The 16,136-nt window shown below is 32.9% G+C and overlaps 2 protein-coding genes across 2 annotated transcripts; both read right to left on the reverse strand.

Annotated features, from left to right (window-relative positions):
• Positions 1–6,267: 6,267 nt before the first annotated feature.
• LOC113782279 lies at positions 6,268–7,280 on the reverse strand. Its single transcript, XM_027328174.1, has 2 exons — positions 6,996–7,280; positions 6,268–6,918 (listed from the first exon to the last, which is right to left on the reverse strand). Exons 1-2 carry the CDS (start codon positions 7,278–7,280, stop codon positions 6,268–6,270), a joined length of 936 nt encoding a protein of 311 aa, XP_027183975.1.
• Positions 7,281–7,531: 251 nt separating this feature from the next.
• LOC113782280 (putative nuclease HARBI1) lies at positions 7,532–7,957 on the reverse strand. Its single transcript, XM_027328175.1, has one exon. The coding sequence runs from the start codon at positions 7,955–7,957 to the stop codon at positions 7,532–7,534; it is 426 nt and encodes a 141-aa protein (XP_027183976.1).
• Between the last annotated feature and the right edge of the window lie 8,179 nt (positions 7,958–16,136).

Consider the following 16,136-nt stretch of genomic DNA (forward strand, 5'->3'; position numbering starts at 1 on the left):
ACCTATGATCCCGGAGACAGTGATCGGATTCAAACTCACCTAAACTTTTTCTTACTAAAAGAAAAAACATACGTGAAATAACCGTTTAGTGAGCTATGCTGCTATAAATAACTGCAAGAGAAATTCATGGTGCTGCCAAAGTGGAAATCTACTCCAGACTGCAAAATGTCGTCATGTTTTACTTCTTCAAAGTTGACAATTAGCTTTCCGCCCCTTAAATTTCACAAAAAGAATCCATTGACATTTGATTTTATGCTGCATCCTACTTATCCTTTTTTTTTTTAGCATCCTATGGATCAAAACTTGTAAAACTGAAGAAGAACAAAGGTAGTATCACAATATTGTTACCTAATGTGGGAATTGAGTATGTGTTTTATATAGTTTAGTACACAAATAGTACTTCATTTTTTGAGTTCAAGGGAAACTATATATATCTTACGAAGAGAAAGAAGAATAAGGGAAAAGCTCGGCACTGGAATAAAATCTGATTAATGTTTATTATCTACTGAACTGGTTCTTGAGGGAAAAAAAGAGTACTCTAACCATAAAATTATTGATCATAAACCAAGATTCAACACTCGAAAAAGATTATGTTAATCTTAACAACGAGTTTCAAAACCAGAAAGTGTTGAAAGCGAAGCCATGTGGGCTTATTTGTTTATCAAAGAAGTCGCAAAATTAATCAAGATCCTTTCCTTGACGTGGGGAGCAAGTGTTTGTTTTTTTTTTTTTTGATAATCGCAATGCTATTATAAAAAGAAATCACCAGGTCAACGATATTAATTTATTCTATTCCGATCCAACTATTGTATTAAACATTTCATGACACATCCCGCTATATGGGTATATAAAGCCAGTTGAACTCGATTTAATCCAAGTCTTCAATTTTTCTCCATTTGTTTTCCAATATTTTCCTTCTTCTTTTCCCTTCTTTAAAAATTTCTTCTTATTCAATCACTTTCTCTTTTTTCATTCAGTACTAGGTGACAGCATATTTTGTCGAGAAAGCTTGAGGTATGTTTCGGTCATACAACTTCCCCTGTTGTAATTCTATTTTTACAATTTTTTAGAATAAATTAAAAAAAGAAGTTATAATGTTTGCGCTATCTAACAAATCCAGTTAAGATTTCAGTGCATTTTCCACTTTAAGTGCTTGTTTACAATGTTTTTTTTTTCTTCAGAAAATGGAAACTTAAATTAAGAATCTTGCTTTACTGGTTGTCGATGACAGGTTTGTTTGAAAGAGGAACTTCATGGACCCTGAAAAGCTGATGGTTTTAAACACTGATGAAAAAATTAAGTACGTGGAAAGTTTGATTAACAAGGAGAGTCGAGCTCGAGTGCAAATGTATCAAGAATTAGTGCAGAAGAAGGTGAAAACAGAAAAAATAAAATAAAAGAACCTCTCATACACAATGATTTCCATTTTTAGGTAAAAAAAAAAAGGTGACATAATATTCTTCTCTTTCTTTGATTTTTGTTCATCATATTTGCAGAAGGATCGAGCAAGAATTCTTTTGAAACTAAACCCTTCACCATGGAAGAGAGGATACTATTCTACATATCGTGAGAAACATCCAATTCACTATTTACGGCAAGCTCTTGATGAGCGCAATGGTGGCGGCCATAGTGAACATGTTATCAAGGTACCTAAGGATATTATTCTACACAACACTGACTAAGAATTCTGCCACAACTTTGTGAAAATTATTTGAGCAAATTTCTCAATTTGCATTTGGACATTTAGCAGCAGGGATAGCTATCTGGAAATATGTCATATGCTTCCTTTATCTCCATACTAGCTCCAAAACAAAGCTTTCTAAGTTGGCTTGGAAATGTAATTTGAGATCTGAACCAAAATATCCTCCATCTGGTTCCTTTCTCTACAACAAACTTCGACATCTTTATGCTCTGCTTGTTGGAAGTTTGGCATTTTTATCTGGACTATCAATGCTATGTTACATCTTTAGGGCTTATAATCTCGAGAAATTCCTATTGAGGAAGGGATGCAAGTCTCTTGCATCTTTTGGTTAAATTTTCGGACTTAATTAAGATGTTATGATGAAAGTCTGGAGTGCAAAATCGAAATTGATGAAATAGTAGGAGAAAAATAAAAAATGAAAGTCTGGTGAAACAAGGACTAAACATTGAGAAAAATCTTCTTGAGAAACTTTATGGGCTCCTCAATTGATTTAGCTCCTTTTTCTCCCAATTTGTACACCAGATAAAGTGTTTATTTCACCGATTGCGAAATGGAAGAAACTCTATGGTTGAGGAAAAGAGAATCCTTCGGGATGTCAAATGTGCTCAAGAAGAATGTGAAAAGTCTTGTGGGGCTGTTCGTACAGAAAAATTTGTACCTTGGGAATTGCATTCAAAAGACTCGATCAAATATCAAATGGAGGTAAGGTTTCTTTTAAAGAAACTTTTTCTCTTTTTTTTTTTTTGTGGCTTAAAGTTCGTGAGGAAAGCTGCTTTGTTGGCACTTGAAGTATTCATAAAATCTTCTAGTGGCAGTTGATTTATTCATAGATCTCGTGTATTCTTTAAATATAGAAAAAGTTTGTTGGTTTTTCACAAATATGCACAAAAATCCTTTTTGGGGGTGTATATTTGTTGGGTTTTCACAACAAATTTACACAACAAATATAGAAAAAATTCTTTAAATATAGAAAAAGTTTGTTGGGTTTTCACAAATATACACAAAAATCCTTTTTGGGGGTGTATATTAGAAAAAATTCTTTAAATATAGAAAAAGTTTGTTGGGTTTTCAAAAATTCTTGAAATACAGATAGTTTCTTGAAAAAGAAGTTTCTGTGTCCCTTGCACGGCCCATATATAAAGGGGAAAGTCAAAAGTCCAACAATGATTTGAAGGAATTGAGGGCTTTTCATTGTCAGAACTTGAATTCTGGTTTTGTATAGGACTCACATAATCAAATTTGGGACCTAAAGGATTTCATTGCAATTGTTGAGTTTTACAGGCTGACATTGTTATTTTTATCAAATGTACTCAAATAATATTGCTCTTACCTGCCCCATTGCAGCTATTATTTAATGAAATGCCAGGAATATGGAAGGATCAAAAAGCACATGATCAGATGATTGAGCATCTTAAGAAAGGATTGAAGGTTCTTGAGCACGATATCAGGTCTTTGCAGAGGGAAATGGAAAACATAAACAGGGAAAAGGGAAAAATGTATGCATACATTCTTGAACTCAAAAGATGAGAGTATTGTTTTGTTAAGAGTTGATGGCATTTGTACAAACCAGGTGTAATGTCATATCCTTATTTAGTTGGGGAAAAAAATCTGCATGTACTCAAATTTGGTAGTCTAGCCAACATCCCTTCATTAGGCTCCAAGTGTTAATTCCTTGAAAGGTGAAAATTATATTGAGCAAGTAATTTAGTACAAGATAGCAAATAAATGCGAATTTGTGTTTATATTTGTAAATTTTATGTATCAACTATTAGAAGAGGACAAACAAAACAATTTAGAGACCCCTTTTTATGTATTTATTTAAAATTACCATGGATTGTGCCAAATCCCTAAATTATGAGGTGATGTGTATTGAAGGATGAGATAGAAAAAAAAAACAAAAGATTAATGCAGAAAGGATTCGTATTGTAATGTGGTCAAGTGATTCACCCATATGCTTTTGAGGTGAAATACAGACTCCAAATGAATTTAGGGACCATACAATCAAGTTTTTAAAATCTGAAGAGTAAAAATATATTCATTTCAAACATGAGGGACTAAAAAGTTACATATGAGCGTATGAGGGACTAATTGTGCGACTTCCACGAGCACGTGCTCTTCTAAAACGGTGTCGTCTAAGTAAAATAGGCTGGCCAACAATCCTGTTTTGTTCCATCGTACCCCCGCTACACCAGATTAGACACAGATTTTCTAAGTATTTCTAATTTCCATCCCAAGATTTTCTTATATCATTAAAATGATCCCACTTTCTTATACCATACATACTAGAGGAGCTGCGTATTTTTATTCTTACACAAATTTCTATTATTTTAATTCTTGTTTGCATTGATATTTATGGACTTTAATTAAACGAATTAAGTTCAACTAATGAAACCACTCATAGCCAACATTTTGAGTGTATAAATCTTGTTCCCTTTTATTCATCAACCACAAATGCATTAGTATTACATAAAATTTAATCAATATAGAGGTCTTGACTACTCAATATGAAATTAGAGCTACTCAAAACTTTAATAGAAAAAAAGAATCAAGCTCAATTTTTGGAGATTGTTGGCAAATAAGACCAGAGGAAAGTGAGAATTTAATTAAATAATATTACTAAAACTTGATTCAAGATCATTAATAAAGAATTGAAGAAGTGCGAAGTGAATATAGAAACGTACATATGTATTCTCCGAATCAAAGCATCCACTAAAATTAGTTTTCCCTTTTGGCAATTTTTTCTAGATGGCAGGAAAATTTTGGGGATTAGAATTTTTTGAGGGGTAGCCTGTGTCAAGAATGGAAAGGGGATGGAGAAGGGAGAGAATTTGAGAACAATGAAGGTAAGATAGTGGAGAGAGTGTGATGGGTTTAAGTCAAAATAATAGAGTAGAGAAACAAGAGGAAATGAGAGATGAGGCAAGAGGAAAAGAACATGTAAGAAAAAAAAAAGGAGAAAAAGGGTAGTGGAGAAGAAGAGGAGAGGATACGGTCGACGTAGGAAATGAGGAAGGGGCTGATTTTTTATTTATTTTTAAGTAAAACCTATTCTTTCTCCATGTAAAAAACAGATAAAGTGAAGGCTGTTTTAGATAATTCAATATGTCATGGTGTTAGGGTCGGTATAATTTTTAAAAATTAGAGGGGAGCCTCATGAAATTGTTAGAAACTTTTGGTGAATTTTTGAAATTATTTGTTTTTGAGATGGCAAAGCATACGCTAATTTTTTGTTTCTTGTGGTTGAGTATCTTAATAAATCCTTCTGGCATTAAACGAAAGTGAAACATCCTCCTCTTTTTTGTTTGAAAGGACTTCGAAATAAATAAAATAGAAGAACCGGGGTCATGGTGAGAAAAGGCTGGCAACTCTTTATTAAACTGTAAGAATCATCCTGTATAGCTAGTTTGGGAGGATGGAAATGAAAAGAAAAGAAGAGAAAGGATAAGTTAGAAAAGAAAAGAAAGGATCAAAGTTTCTATCTAGTTGTTTGGGAGTTTTAAGAAAGAAAAGAAAGTAATTAGTTTTCTGATGTTTGGGAGTTGAATACAACTGAAAGGAAAAGATACTCAAATAAATTATTTTACGAATATGCCCTTTTTATAAACAAATGTGAATTAAGCAAATTAATATAGATTTGGTCATTTGCTACAATCTAATGAAAATTATAGAATGAAATATGTTAATTTTCCACTATAATTTTTCTTCCACTATAATTTTCCAGGCCAGCCAACCCTCATATTTCATGCATGCGTAGTGGGTTTCAGATTCAGAACAGAGAGTTTTTGGTTGATTGTCATAATTTAAGACTCTACAACTTGATTATGTTCATATGTACGGGGGTTAGTGTTGAAAAGTACAGCAGCCAATAATTCTTCTTTATGTTTCTTTTTTTTTTTTCCTTCCAGTAGCACATCAATTCATCCTGACTTCATGAATCTTATTTATTTAGTTTTTGGAAGTAAAAGCTAAAGCTTGCTTTGCTAGTGAATACCCAAACCAGAGAAAATCAACACGTCACAGGAATAAGAATAGAAGCAGTAACAATGGCATCAGGTGATATATATATATATACACACACACAAACATATATATATATACATACACACACCATTTGGTGGGGACTGACCGCAGGCAAGGCAAGGCATAACCAGATAAGGTTGGTAAGGCCGAGCAGGAGTAGGATTGAGATCCTGTTTCGTTTTAGATCACGTAGGTCCAATGGACACAAGTTAACAATTGCTACAGCCACACAACAAAATATTAACATTCATATGGCTCCATTTCATCATTACAATTGGTAAGGCCAATAGAGTTATGTTTACAACTTCCATATCAGTACATCCTAATACAAAAAGGTAGAATCTAAGTTCCATATCCCAAAGACAAAAATAAAGGGATCTACATAATTACAAAAGATATTTTGCATGCTTCTACATCTTGATACCAAAAACTAAAAAGGCTTTTCTGCATGCCTTTACATCCTGATGCAAAAAACATAGCTAAGACATGTTCTATTTCCAAAAGATCAAAATAAAGAGGATGTACAGGATTTAGCACAGCTCATTCTATATGTTCAAATTTTCATCCAAATGGATTGAATGACGAAAACCATCCATCATTTTCCCAATATGCTGTTGCATCATTTTTTCCAATATGCTCTTGCGCCTTTCTGCTGGACAACCAAAAAATGCTCTTGATTTAACTTGGTTTTGAGTCAAAAAGAGATAGCAGTCATCAATAGAGTCCGCTTCAACTCCAATACTAGTTAGCTCCTTGTAAATCTCATTTTCGGTGTACAAGCGTTCTCTAGAATTTTGGAAAATAAAATTTCCCTCCCTTATTGCATCAGCAACATTATCAAGTGCACCTTTTATAATTTCAAGTTCTTCATCAACAACAGACAACTTTCTTTTTTTCCCTTGAGCAGATGACGTACCTTGTACTGATTTTTTGTTGCAAGCTTTGGAAACTTTGACACCAGTATCTTTCCTTGTATTGTCAAAACTCTCTATAGTAATCTCATTTTGAGAGAGAAGACGGTCAACGTCAATAAAACTTTCCAATTCAGCATCATTTGGTTCATTGGCCCATCTATTGCGTGTTTCTTTTGCTGTTTCGGCACCTTGTCCAGTAGCTCGATCCTTAGCAAATAACTCTTCTAATTTGTCGTAGTTATGGATTTGTTTTGTCCTCCATTTTTCAGCATCCGGTTTTTCCTAAATAAATAGAAGTATTGTTACAATAGGAATTGAAAATGACCAAAAAAAGGTAACTAAATGTAACGAACGCATACCTTTAAAAGTTGCTCCCAAACTTCAGGTTCAGCATTCCAATTTTTTGTCACAGGGTTCCAAGAAAAGCCACTAAATTTTCCATTTCTAAACAAGTCATAACACTCATTGAAATGCAATTTAAGTGTCTTCATTCGATTCATCAAATGACTTTTGGTGAAATCCTTGCCAAGTTTATCCTTCAATTCCTTGACAATGTTGTTGTATGCCGTTGTTGTGAAAGTTCCATCAACTCGATACCCTTCATAGTGCTGATTCAATAATGCTTGGATAAAAGCATCATCCATAGTTTGTGTCCATTTCAAGTGCTCTCTCTTAACTTCCTGATCTTTCTTTAAATTTTCACTCATTTCAAATGCTAAATGGTAATGATAGGATAGTAAACAAAATTAGCAAAAAATAAATATTTTAAACAATTACAACATCTTGATAACATTGTGCAAGCACCAAAACAAGACCCAAACATACCATTTAGTACATGTTAGGAAGTTTACAGCTCAAAAAATTCAAAAAGTTTACAGCACCAATTTCAAAAATTTTAAACTACATAATCATTCCACATTTGCATAGCTATTTGATTTCTCAAAAATTCGCCTTTTGATGAATCTTCTTCTTGAGTACTAGTAGATGCAATATTTTCATCCTCGATAGGAGATTGGTGTGCCAATTCTGCATCTACTTCATCAATATATTCCAAATCCGGATCTATTTCCATCAAAAAGTTGTGCAAAATACAACAAGCAAGAACAATTTTTGACTGCGTATTGACATCATATGTTGGCTGGTTATCACCTATGATTGGGAAGCGTTTTTTCAAAACTCCAAATGCCCTCTCTATTGCATTACGCAATGATGCATGCCGAAGATTGAAAAGTTCTCGATAATCTCGGGGTCCCCGATTTGAGTACTCTTTTAAATGGTACGCAACTCCTCTATAAGGTGTAAGCAGTCCACTTTTTAACATGAATCCACCATCAACAAGGTAAAATTTACCTATAAAGACTTCAGCAAGTTACTAATATATGCAATTATATATATAAAAAATTTAAAAATTGAAAAATTTAAAATTACCATTAGGAATAATTAATTTGTCTTCTCTGTTAAGTGCATTTTTTATGATTCTCGAGTCTGATGCAGTCCCTTCCCATCCAGGTAGAACATATGTGAATTTTAAGTCGAAAGAGCATGCAGCCAACACATTTTGTGTTGGATGCTCTTTCCTGCCATGATACCTTGCTGCCTCAGTGTTAGACACTTTGACACGAACATGAGTTCCATCAATTGCACCCACACAATCCTACATATATTTTAGTATATTAATTTTTAATAAGAGTTTATATGTGAAGTTAAAAATTCAACCTATATAGAAAATAAAATCACCTTGAAATATGGATAGAACCTTTCACTGTTAAGGATTTCTGGTGGTACTGTTTCTCCTGTAGGTTGTCGTAGAAATTGTTCTTCTAAGAGTATAACTGCTTTAAGTACTCTATGAAAATGGCGGCTAATAGTTTCAGCCGAGCGACGATAAAAGAATGAAACTGTCCCATTCGTTGCTGGAAGTGATAAAATGTGAAGAAACTTAGCAACTTGCTCTTCTATTGTTGCTCTTTGGGTGGGTCGTAAACCCCCATTTGTTTGTAACAACTCACACAAATGTGTAAAAGTATTAGGCCCCATTCGGATAACTTTATTCACGTTACCATTTGTCCTAAGTTGCATCAATATTTCCTCTCGTACATTCTGGCTTTCTATAGACCGGTATCCAATAGGTCGATCTATATAATTTATACTACGAACCCTCCGAGACATAATCAATTTTGTCACTCTACAAATAACTTCAGCAGCAGCTAATTGTCGACTTCTTTGTTGAATATGAAACTCGTTTGGAACATCATTTGCTTCCTTATCCATCTAAAAGTACTAATGTTAGTTGATTTATTCTATAATATAAAAAAATTCACTAGGATATCAGTGATGGACACAACCTGAATGATGTTGGCTTTCAACTTCAGATATGTTCACCAAATCTGTAGAATTTGTTTATTACAGATGCAGCTAGTAGAAAAGCTTCAATGACTGAAAAAAAAAAAAGTCACAAACTTGTGTGACCCTAAAATCAAAAGAGTAGTACAAGAATTCAAGGAATTTCAATGCAGCCATAGAAACCCAAAAGATATAACAAATTATTATATAAAAAAAGTCACTTTCTAGATATATAATTAATCTGTCTTTCCCATCTATATGCAACATCTCAACAAAAAATAGCAAAGAAAATAACAATGAAATAGAAATGCACCTGATTAGAAGCCCAACGAAGATGCAGAAGGATGCAAAAGTCACCTATTTCTTAGAGGAAGAAGATGATGGCTGGATAAAGTGAGAGGAGATGTTCACCTATTTCTCAGAGGAAGAAGATGATGGGTAGATAAAGTGACAAGAGATGTTCTGCCGAGAGCTTTGTAGTGGAGGGTTCATCGGGTATTAAAATGTTATGTATTGGAATTTGAAGGGTAGTTTTGCCATATTTAAAAATTACTTATAACCAGCGCACGTTCCTTCCCTTTCGCCCAATTTTGGCGGAAAGTTTTCCAAAATGTGGAGGGAGGTGAAATCTTTCCAATTCTTTTCCTTTCCTTCTCATTTTTACTCCCAAACAATGGAAATATTTTCTTATCCTTTCAAAACCTTTCTTTTCTTTTCATTTCCATCCTCCCAAACTAGCTATAAGAAATAGTTTGGATAGCAAATACTGTTAAGAAACAGTTTCCATAGTTTGTAAGTGTCATCCACACTCTTTGTCATAATACCAAACTTTTCCCAGTCAAATGAAAAATTCGACCAGATCTTATATAATACTAGAGTAAGCCAACTCATAGATTTAGACCATGTTTGATAACGTAATTTAGCACTTAAACTTAATATATTCAGACGCTTTTGATAACTAAAAATTGAACATCTGAATTAATTAAGTGCCACTGAATTTCCTAAACAAAACTTACGTTCAAAAATAAGTAATAAACTATTATTCACTTATCACTGAATGTGATATACACTCAAATATATTTGATTTAATACTTAACAATTCAATAATTTAATGAATTCAGATTCAAATTTTAGATTTCAGTTTTATCAAACACACCGTTAGTCTAATTCAACATATAGGCAGACTTTTCATAAGCCGATCTGAATAATTCATATTGGCAACAAAACATCGCTGACATGGTTTAAAATCTTGAAAGAAGAGAGAATATAACAAATTCAAACTGTTGCTGTTACTAACCAAATTATTCATCTAACTCTATTCAATTTTAGATTTATTGTATCTGTTGATTATGATATACATTCGTATTTGTAGTATGTCTGGTGTAATTTTTATCATTAGTTAATTGTAATGAAAATTTAGTGTTTATAAAAGTAAAAAAAAAAATTAAAGAAACATTTATGCCCTTTGACCGCCCTTTAGATGTAATAGAATAGTCAATAGTCAAGTTGTTACTGTAGCACACTTGACGTGGGAAACAAGTGCATGCTTTACCTGGTCAACAATTCTCTCCTCCTCTGTACTATTCCAAAGGTGACAATAATTCATTGCCTTCATTAGGCACTTCGATCACCACCATGTTTGAACATTTGACACGACCACCTGCTTTACCACATTTTACTTCTCAGGTCACTATTCATTTCCTTCACAAAATTTTTGCATGTTTGTTTCTGAAGTTTGTTGTGGAAAAAAAATTCTGCACAATTCTTGAAGTACATATTTTTGTTGTTTTGGGATTTCCTAGTTTGTTTTGATTTGAATAGTCTTTTTCTTCTTAACTTATCTTCTGAAAAAAGCCGAACTGATCGTCAAACCCCGTTAGATCAGCTATTCCATCTGTGTATTTTGCTCCTCGTTGATTCACAGAAGATTTATCAGTAGCCAGGCATGGAGCTTTTGACTGTGGATGAAAAAGTTAAAAATAAAGAAGATTTGATTCAGGTGAAGAGTCAAGCTGGAAGAAATATTGCCAAGAAATTACAGAAGAGAGAGGTGAATATTGAATATTATGATTGCAATCATTTTCATGTACAAAAATCCCCTTTTTTTTTCCTCTTTTTATATGTACTATCTAATATTTTTTCCTCTTCCGCCATGGAAACCATCCCACACAGTTTGATCGACGTCATATCCGGGAACAATTAAGGATGTTATTGCTGTCCCACAAAGATTTTATGCCCAACAAAAGAGATGCAATTCGATATTTACAAGGAGCTCTAGATGAATATAATCATGTAGATGAACTTCAAAAGCAGGTAAATCTGGAATAATCATGTGTTACTCCATTTATTTTGTTCTTTCCATAGTAAATTAACTTTACCATTTTGATTTTCCTTTTTTTTTTTTGGATAATATGAACCATATTCACGTACTTTGATTGTACAAATATTGATGGGTCTATCTAATTGGGGGCATCTGTTAAAAGAGGCATTCAGAACATCAAAGTTAAATATGGAAATGGTTTAAAAGCAGGAAACAATGAATGTGAGTGTGTGGTAACTGTGGTGTAATTTGTTTTTGGGTTTTTCTACCGAACGTTAACACACTTCTATTCCACCTACCCTATCGTATATATACACACTAATAATTACTATTGTTTCTTACATTTATATGCTTTTTTTAATCAATCCCTTTGCATTTATATACTTTCTCTAATTAATCTTATATTTCTAAAAATCTAACATCTTAAATTCATTTTAATGAGATCGTTGGACAAACTGTTCGTTTTTTTGGTAGAAGAAAAACCCAATTTTATTTAGTTTATTATTTGAGTTTACTGATCATAGTATAGGTGATTGATAATTTCCAATTTCAACTTTGCAAAAAATAGATTAAGAGCCTGTCTCATGGGCTGAGAAGTGGGAGAAACACCTTGCTTGAGGAGAAACAAATCCTTAGACAAATCAAATGTGCCCAAGAACAAAAAGAAAAGTTTTGTGCAGATCTTGAAGCAAAAAATTGGAGTCACTGGCATTTACCAGAAGTTTTAAACTCAAAGGAATTTGTCAAAAGTCATTTCAATGTGAGATTCCTTTTGTTTCTGCATCCTTTTTTTGGTTTTTTTTTTCTTTTGGGTTGAATATACACTCATGTACAACTATTTTTCAGCGTCTATACAATGAACTCGAAGGAGGGATCAAGCAACAAACGGCATATTATTCGAAGGCTGCCCGGCTTGGGAAAAAACTGTCTGCTGTTGAGAGAGATATAAGTTCTTTGCAAAAAAAGCTGGAAAAACTAGAATGCAAAAGAGAAAAAATGTATGAGCATCTTCAACAACTCAGAAGTTCTGTCCAAAACCCTTCTTGATTTGAATTGAAAGGTTTGCAAGAGTTACTCTAACCATACTAGAGTCAAAATCCCCTGGTCAATGGGATAAGGGGATAGGAATGGTTAATAACATCCTTGGTTTAGAGCTACTAATAATCTGGTTTAAACATTTAGGCTTGCACTTTAGGTCGTCCAAGAGTCATCTTGCAAGTCTAGACCCGGTATCATGTTTATAAAACATTTTTACTGTATCAATAGTAATTGATCGTTGTGGGATCTATTTATAATACATTTTTTACTCTATCAATAGTATTTTTTTTACTTTGTCTTTTTTGTTTTCAGATTATGCAAGAAGTGAACTTTGAGCCAATTTTAGTTTTTCGAACACCCTTTTGATGTCGGCGAAAAAACAAAGGGTAAAATATACTTTACCCTCTTGTGATTTAGCGATTTTTTACATAACTCTTGTATAATTTCAAATACTATATATAACCCTTTTATAGTTTGAATTAAAGTACACGACGGATCTTCTGTCCCACTTCATGCCACTCTTTATCCTACTTTTTATTATATTACTATTTCTCATTCATAAATATTATATTTTAGTTCTTTTTTGTTTCTTTAACATCTAATAACTATTAATTGAGTAAAAAATAAATACAATAGTCTCAAAAAAGTAATATATAATAGAAAATTAAAAAATACCACAAAAAATTCATAAAAAATCTCATTTTTTATGCATTTCGATTTTTATGCATTTCCTTCACTAATTTTGTAAGCTTTCCCATCAATTACTCCCAGTCCCAGCAGCCCCAGCCTCTTTGGGTTCCTATCCCATCACACTGATTTGTCTGAGGTTTCGCTACCTTTCCTTTTTAAACTAGTGTTGCGCAGGACATTTGCTGAAGATGTCAAAGAAAATGCAGCCATGTTTGGTGAGATCCTTATTAAATATCTCAAAGAACAATCTCGTGGTCCTTCTTGAGGACAGGGGTTCTAAACAAGTTGACTTGAACAAGGAGATCCTAAGGCTCAGTAAGTATTTCTTGGAGAAATCAGTTGACAGATCTCTGTGGTGTGGCAGATTGTGATAATATACTTGAGGGGCTGAGTCAGATGGCGAGTCTTTGTCAGGAGGGAAGACTTTATTTTTGAGTTCTTTGTAATATGAAGTTCAATCGCTCATATTGTTTCCATCTGTTCCTGTTTGTAGTTTGTAGTTTTTGTTTGTGAATTGATAGGATCAAGGAAACAGCAAAAGGCATACAATTCTAAGGCCAAGCAGCTTATGCAAGTACTAAAAGTTGCCAGAAGGATTGTATACACAACTTATCAAATCAAAAGAATTTCTTGAGATCCATGTCGTGTTATGAATTGAATTGGATTCACGCTGTTCATAATTGTGGTGGTGTATATGCTTTATTTGAAGTTTGTCATAGTGCAAGATTATGTGAAGATAGTGATTTTGATACATACTTTTCAATATCTTACATAGTTTTGGAATTAGTGTTAAGCGAAATAATAAGCTTGTATGGTAAGCAATATACATAGTACGGAAGTGCAAAGAACTTTTTGAGGGTGCAAGTATTGAGGACTAACTTCACTTTGCACCCTAAATTTATATTACTTTCTCACTTTGCATCATAAATTTCAATTTTGGACACTTTGCATATGTTTTTAAACTTGGACCGGGCCGGCCGGTCCGATCGGTCGAACCCAGAACCGGCCAACTGTCCCGTCCAAGTTATCCCTAAAAACTGAAAAAATAAAAACTCGATCAAACCAGGTCAAAAATCGGGTTTGACCGGGAAAAATGAAGAACTGGGAAGAACCGGTTGTCAAAGTTCTTTTTTTTTTGAAAGGCCAAAGCATTTTTAATATTATGTTTTGACCCCTAAGTTGTTAAAAATTATTAATATACCTCAAATATTTCATACTTTATAAATGTTGTCTTAAAGTTTGGTGTTATTTTTCAATTAAGTCCATAATTTTAATTCTAAACTTGTTAATGTTCATTAAATAATATAGATTGCTACTTGATTGTTCTAATTTCTTTGTATTTTCTTGTTAAATATATTTAAAACATCAAATATATATGAATATACTTTTATTAATATTAACAAACTCTTAGGTATTTTACATATAATATTTTAATTTTTAAATAATTTTTATTTATGACGTCATCCGATTCAATCCCGATCGAATCCGGTCGAACCCTGACCCCTAAGCTCGACCGAGTTGATACCCGGTCCGAGTCTGAAAACATAGCTTTGCATCCTAAACTCTTAATTTTGGACACTTTGTACCGTAAACTCTCAAATTTGTCCTATTTAAGTCTAATCAATAATTACATTTACAAAATTAATGAGATAAAAGATAGCAAACATTAACAATAATGTATTGGTTTGCTCTAATTGCGATCTTTTAACTTTTTTGACACTTTTAGAATACTGTCATTGATTTATATGATCTCAATCATTAATATTGTTAGAAAAATTAATGAGATAAAAGATTGTGTAAATTAATGATGATATATTGTTTTGTTTTTGCTATGGGACTGTGGCACCTTTGGACCACTTTTGACACATTATTATTGATTTGTTGGATCCTCTGTGCCATTAATTTTGCTAAAGTTTTTATTCATTGGATTTAAATGGGATGAATTTGAGAATTAGGGTGTAAAACGTTCAAAATTAATAGTTTAAGGTGCAAAGTATCCAAAATTGAAGTATAGGGTGTAAAGTGAAAAAGTAATACAAATTCAAAAATACAAAGTGGAGTTCGTTCAAATATCGATCCCCTAACTTAAAATGTCAAAAATTGTATATTAACAAGTAGACTAAAGAAATTATATTAACAAGTCGAGACCTTAGGACTCCAAGGTCCTGGGTTATAATCCTCATCTTCTCGCCTCTTAAATTCCATCCTTCCCCTGTTAGGTTATATATATATATATATATATATATGAAAAAGTGGACTAAAGAAGTAAGCTGCTGCTCTGGTCGTCCTTGCTAATCCTCACTCGTAACTAGTGTAAATCATACAATTAAGCAACTATTTTTGTAACCCGCATAATTACTACTAGCCACAAAAACTATAGGCTATTGACAGATTATTTTAGAAGAAATATTATGTGCAAAATTTCTGTTACATCCTTTTTTTTATCATAATCTTCGTACCGATTCCAAAAAGCTTGACAAATAGTAACTAAGATATTTGACCAGTGTTATATAGGCAAATGGTAAGCCAATCGCAGATTTAGTTCAATAAAAAAAAACTAGCCAAGTTTATATTCCTAACCAATATTAAAAAAATTATTTCATTGAAAAAATCATTGAAATTATCAAATTCGAAAGAACATGGAAACGAAGAAATCACAATTTTCTTCCTTGCTGTATAGAACGTTGAAAATAGCAATCTAAACATAATATTTTCCTTAATCTCTTGCTATCAAATAAATCTGACTTCCAGTATCTAAAAGTGTTGTTTCTGATCTTTAACCATTAGAACAGTTAAAACCAGGATTTAAAAAGCAACTGAGAACACATAAAACTACTCCCCCTTAAAAGTCATTTGAGAATAGCAAACCCCAAATAAACAAAACAGAACCTCATAACTACTCCCCCTTAATTAATGAAAAAAATCAATTAGCAAAAGATTAAAGTGATCTAACTAACTAAATTAACAAGGTTGACTTGGGGAGCAAGTGCCTAGCTAAGCATGCATGGAGTAAACCTGGTCAACAATTCTATTCTGTTCCAACAAGAAAATAATTCATTGCCTTCCTTAGATGGTTCCTCCACCTTATTCGATGGCACCAGCTGCTTTC

Source organism: Coffea eugenioides, chromosome 9 (genome assembly GCF_003713205.1).
Source record: "Coffea eugenioides isolate CCC68of chromosome 9, Ceug_1.0, whole genome shotgun sequence".
NCBI classification, from domain to species: Eukaryota; Viridiplantae; Streptophyta; class Magnoliopsida; order Gentianales; family Rubiaceae; genus Coffea; species Coffea eugenioides.

Excerpts from the sequence above, each read along its gene's own strand:
- LOC113782279 (XM_027328174.1), bottom strand. The coding sequence starts at position 7,280 with ATGGATGATGCTTTTATCCAAGCATTATTGAATCAGCACTATGAAGGG. Across the intron at positions 6,919-6,995 it reads TTTGGGAGCAACTTTTAAAG|GAAAAACCGGATGCTGAAAA; the intron begins GTATGCGTTCGT and ends CTATTTATTTAG.
- LOC113782280 (XM_027328175.1), bottom strand. The coding sequence starts at position 7,957 with ATGTTAAAAAGTGGACTGCTTACACCTTATAGAGGAGTTGCGTACCAT.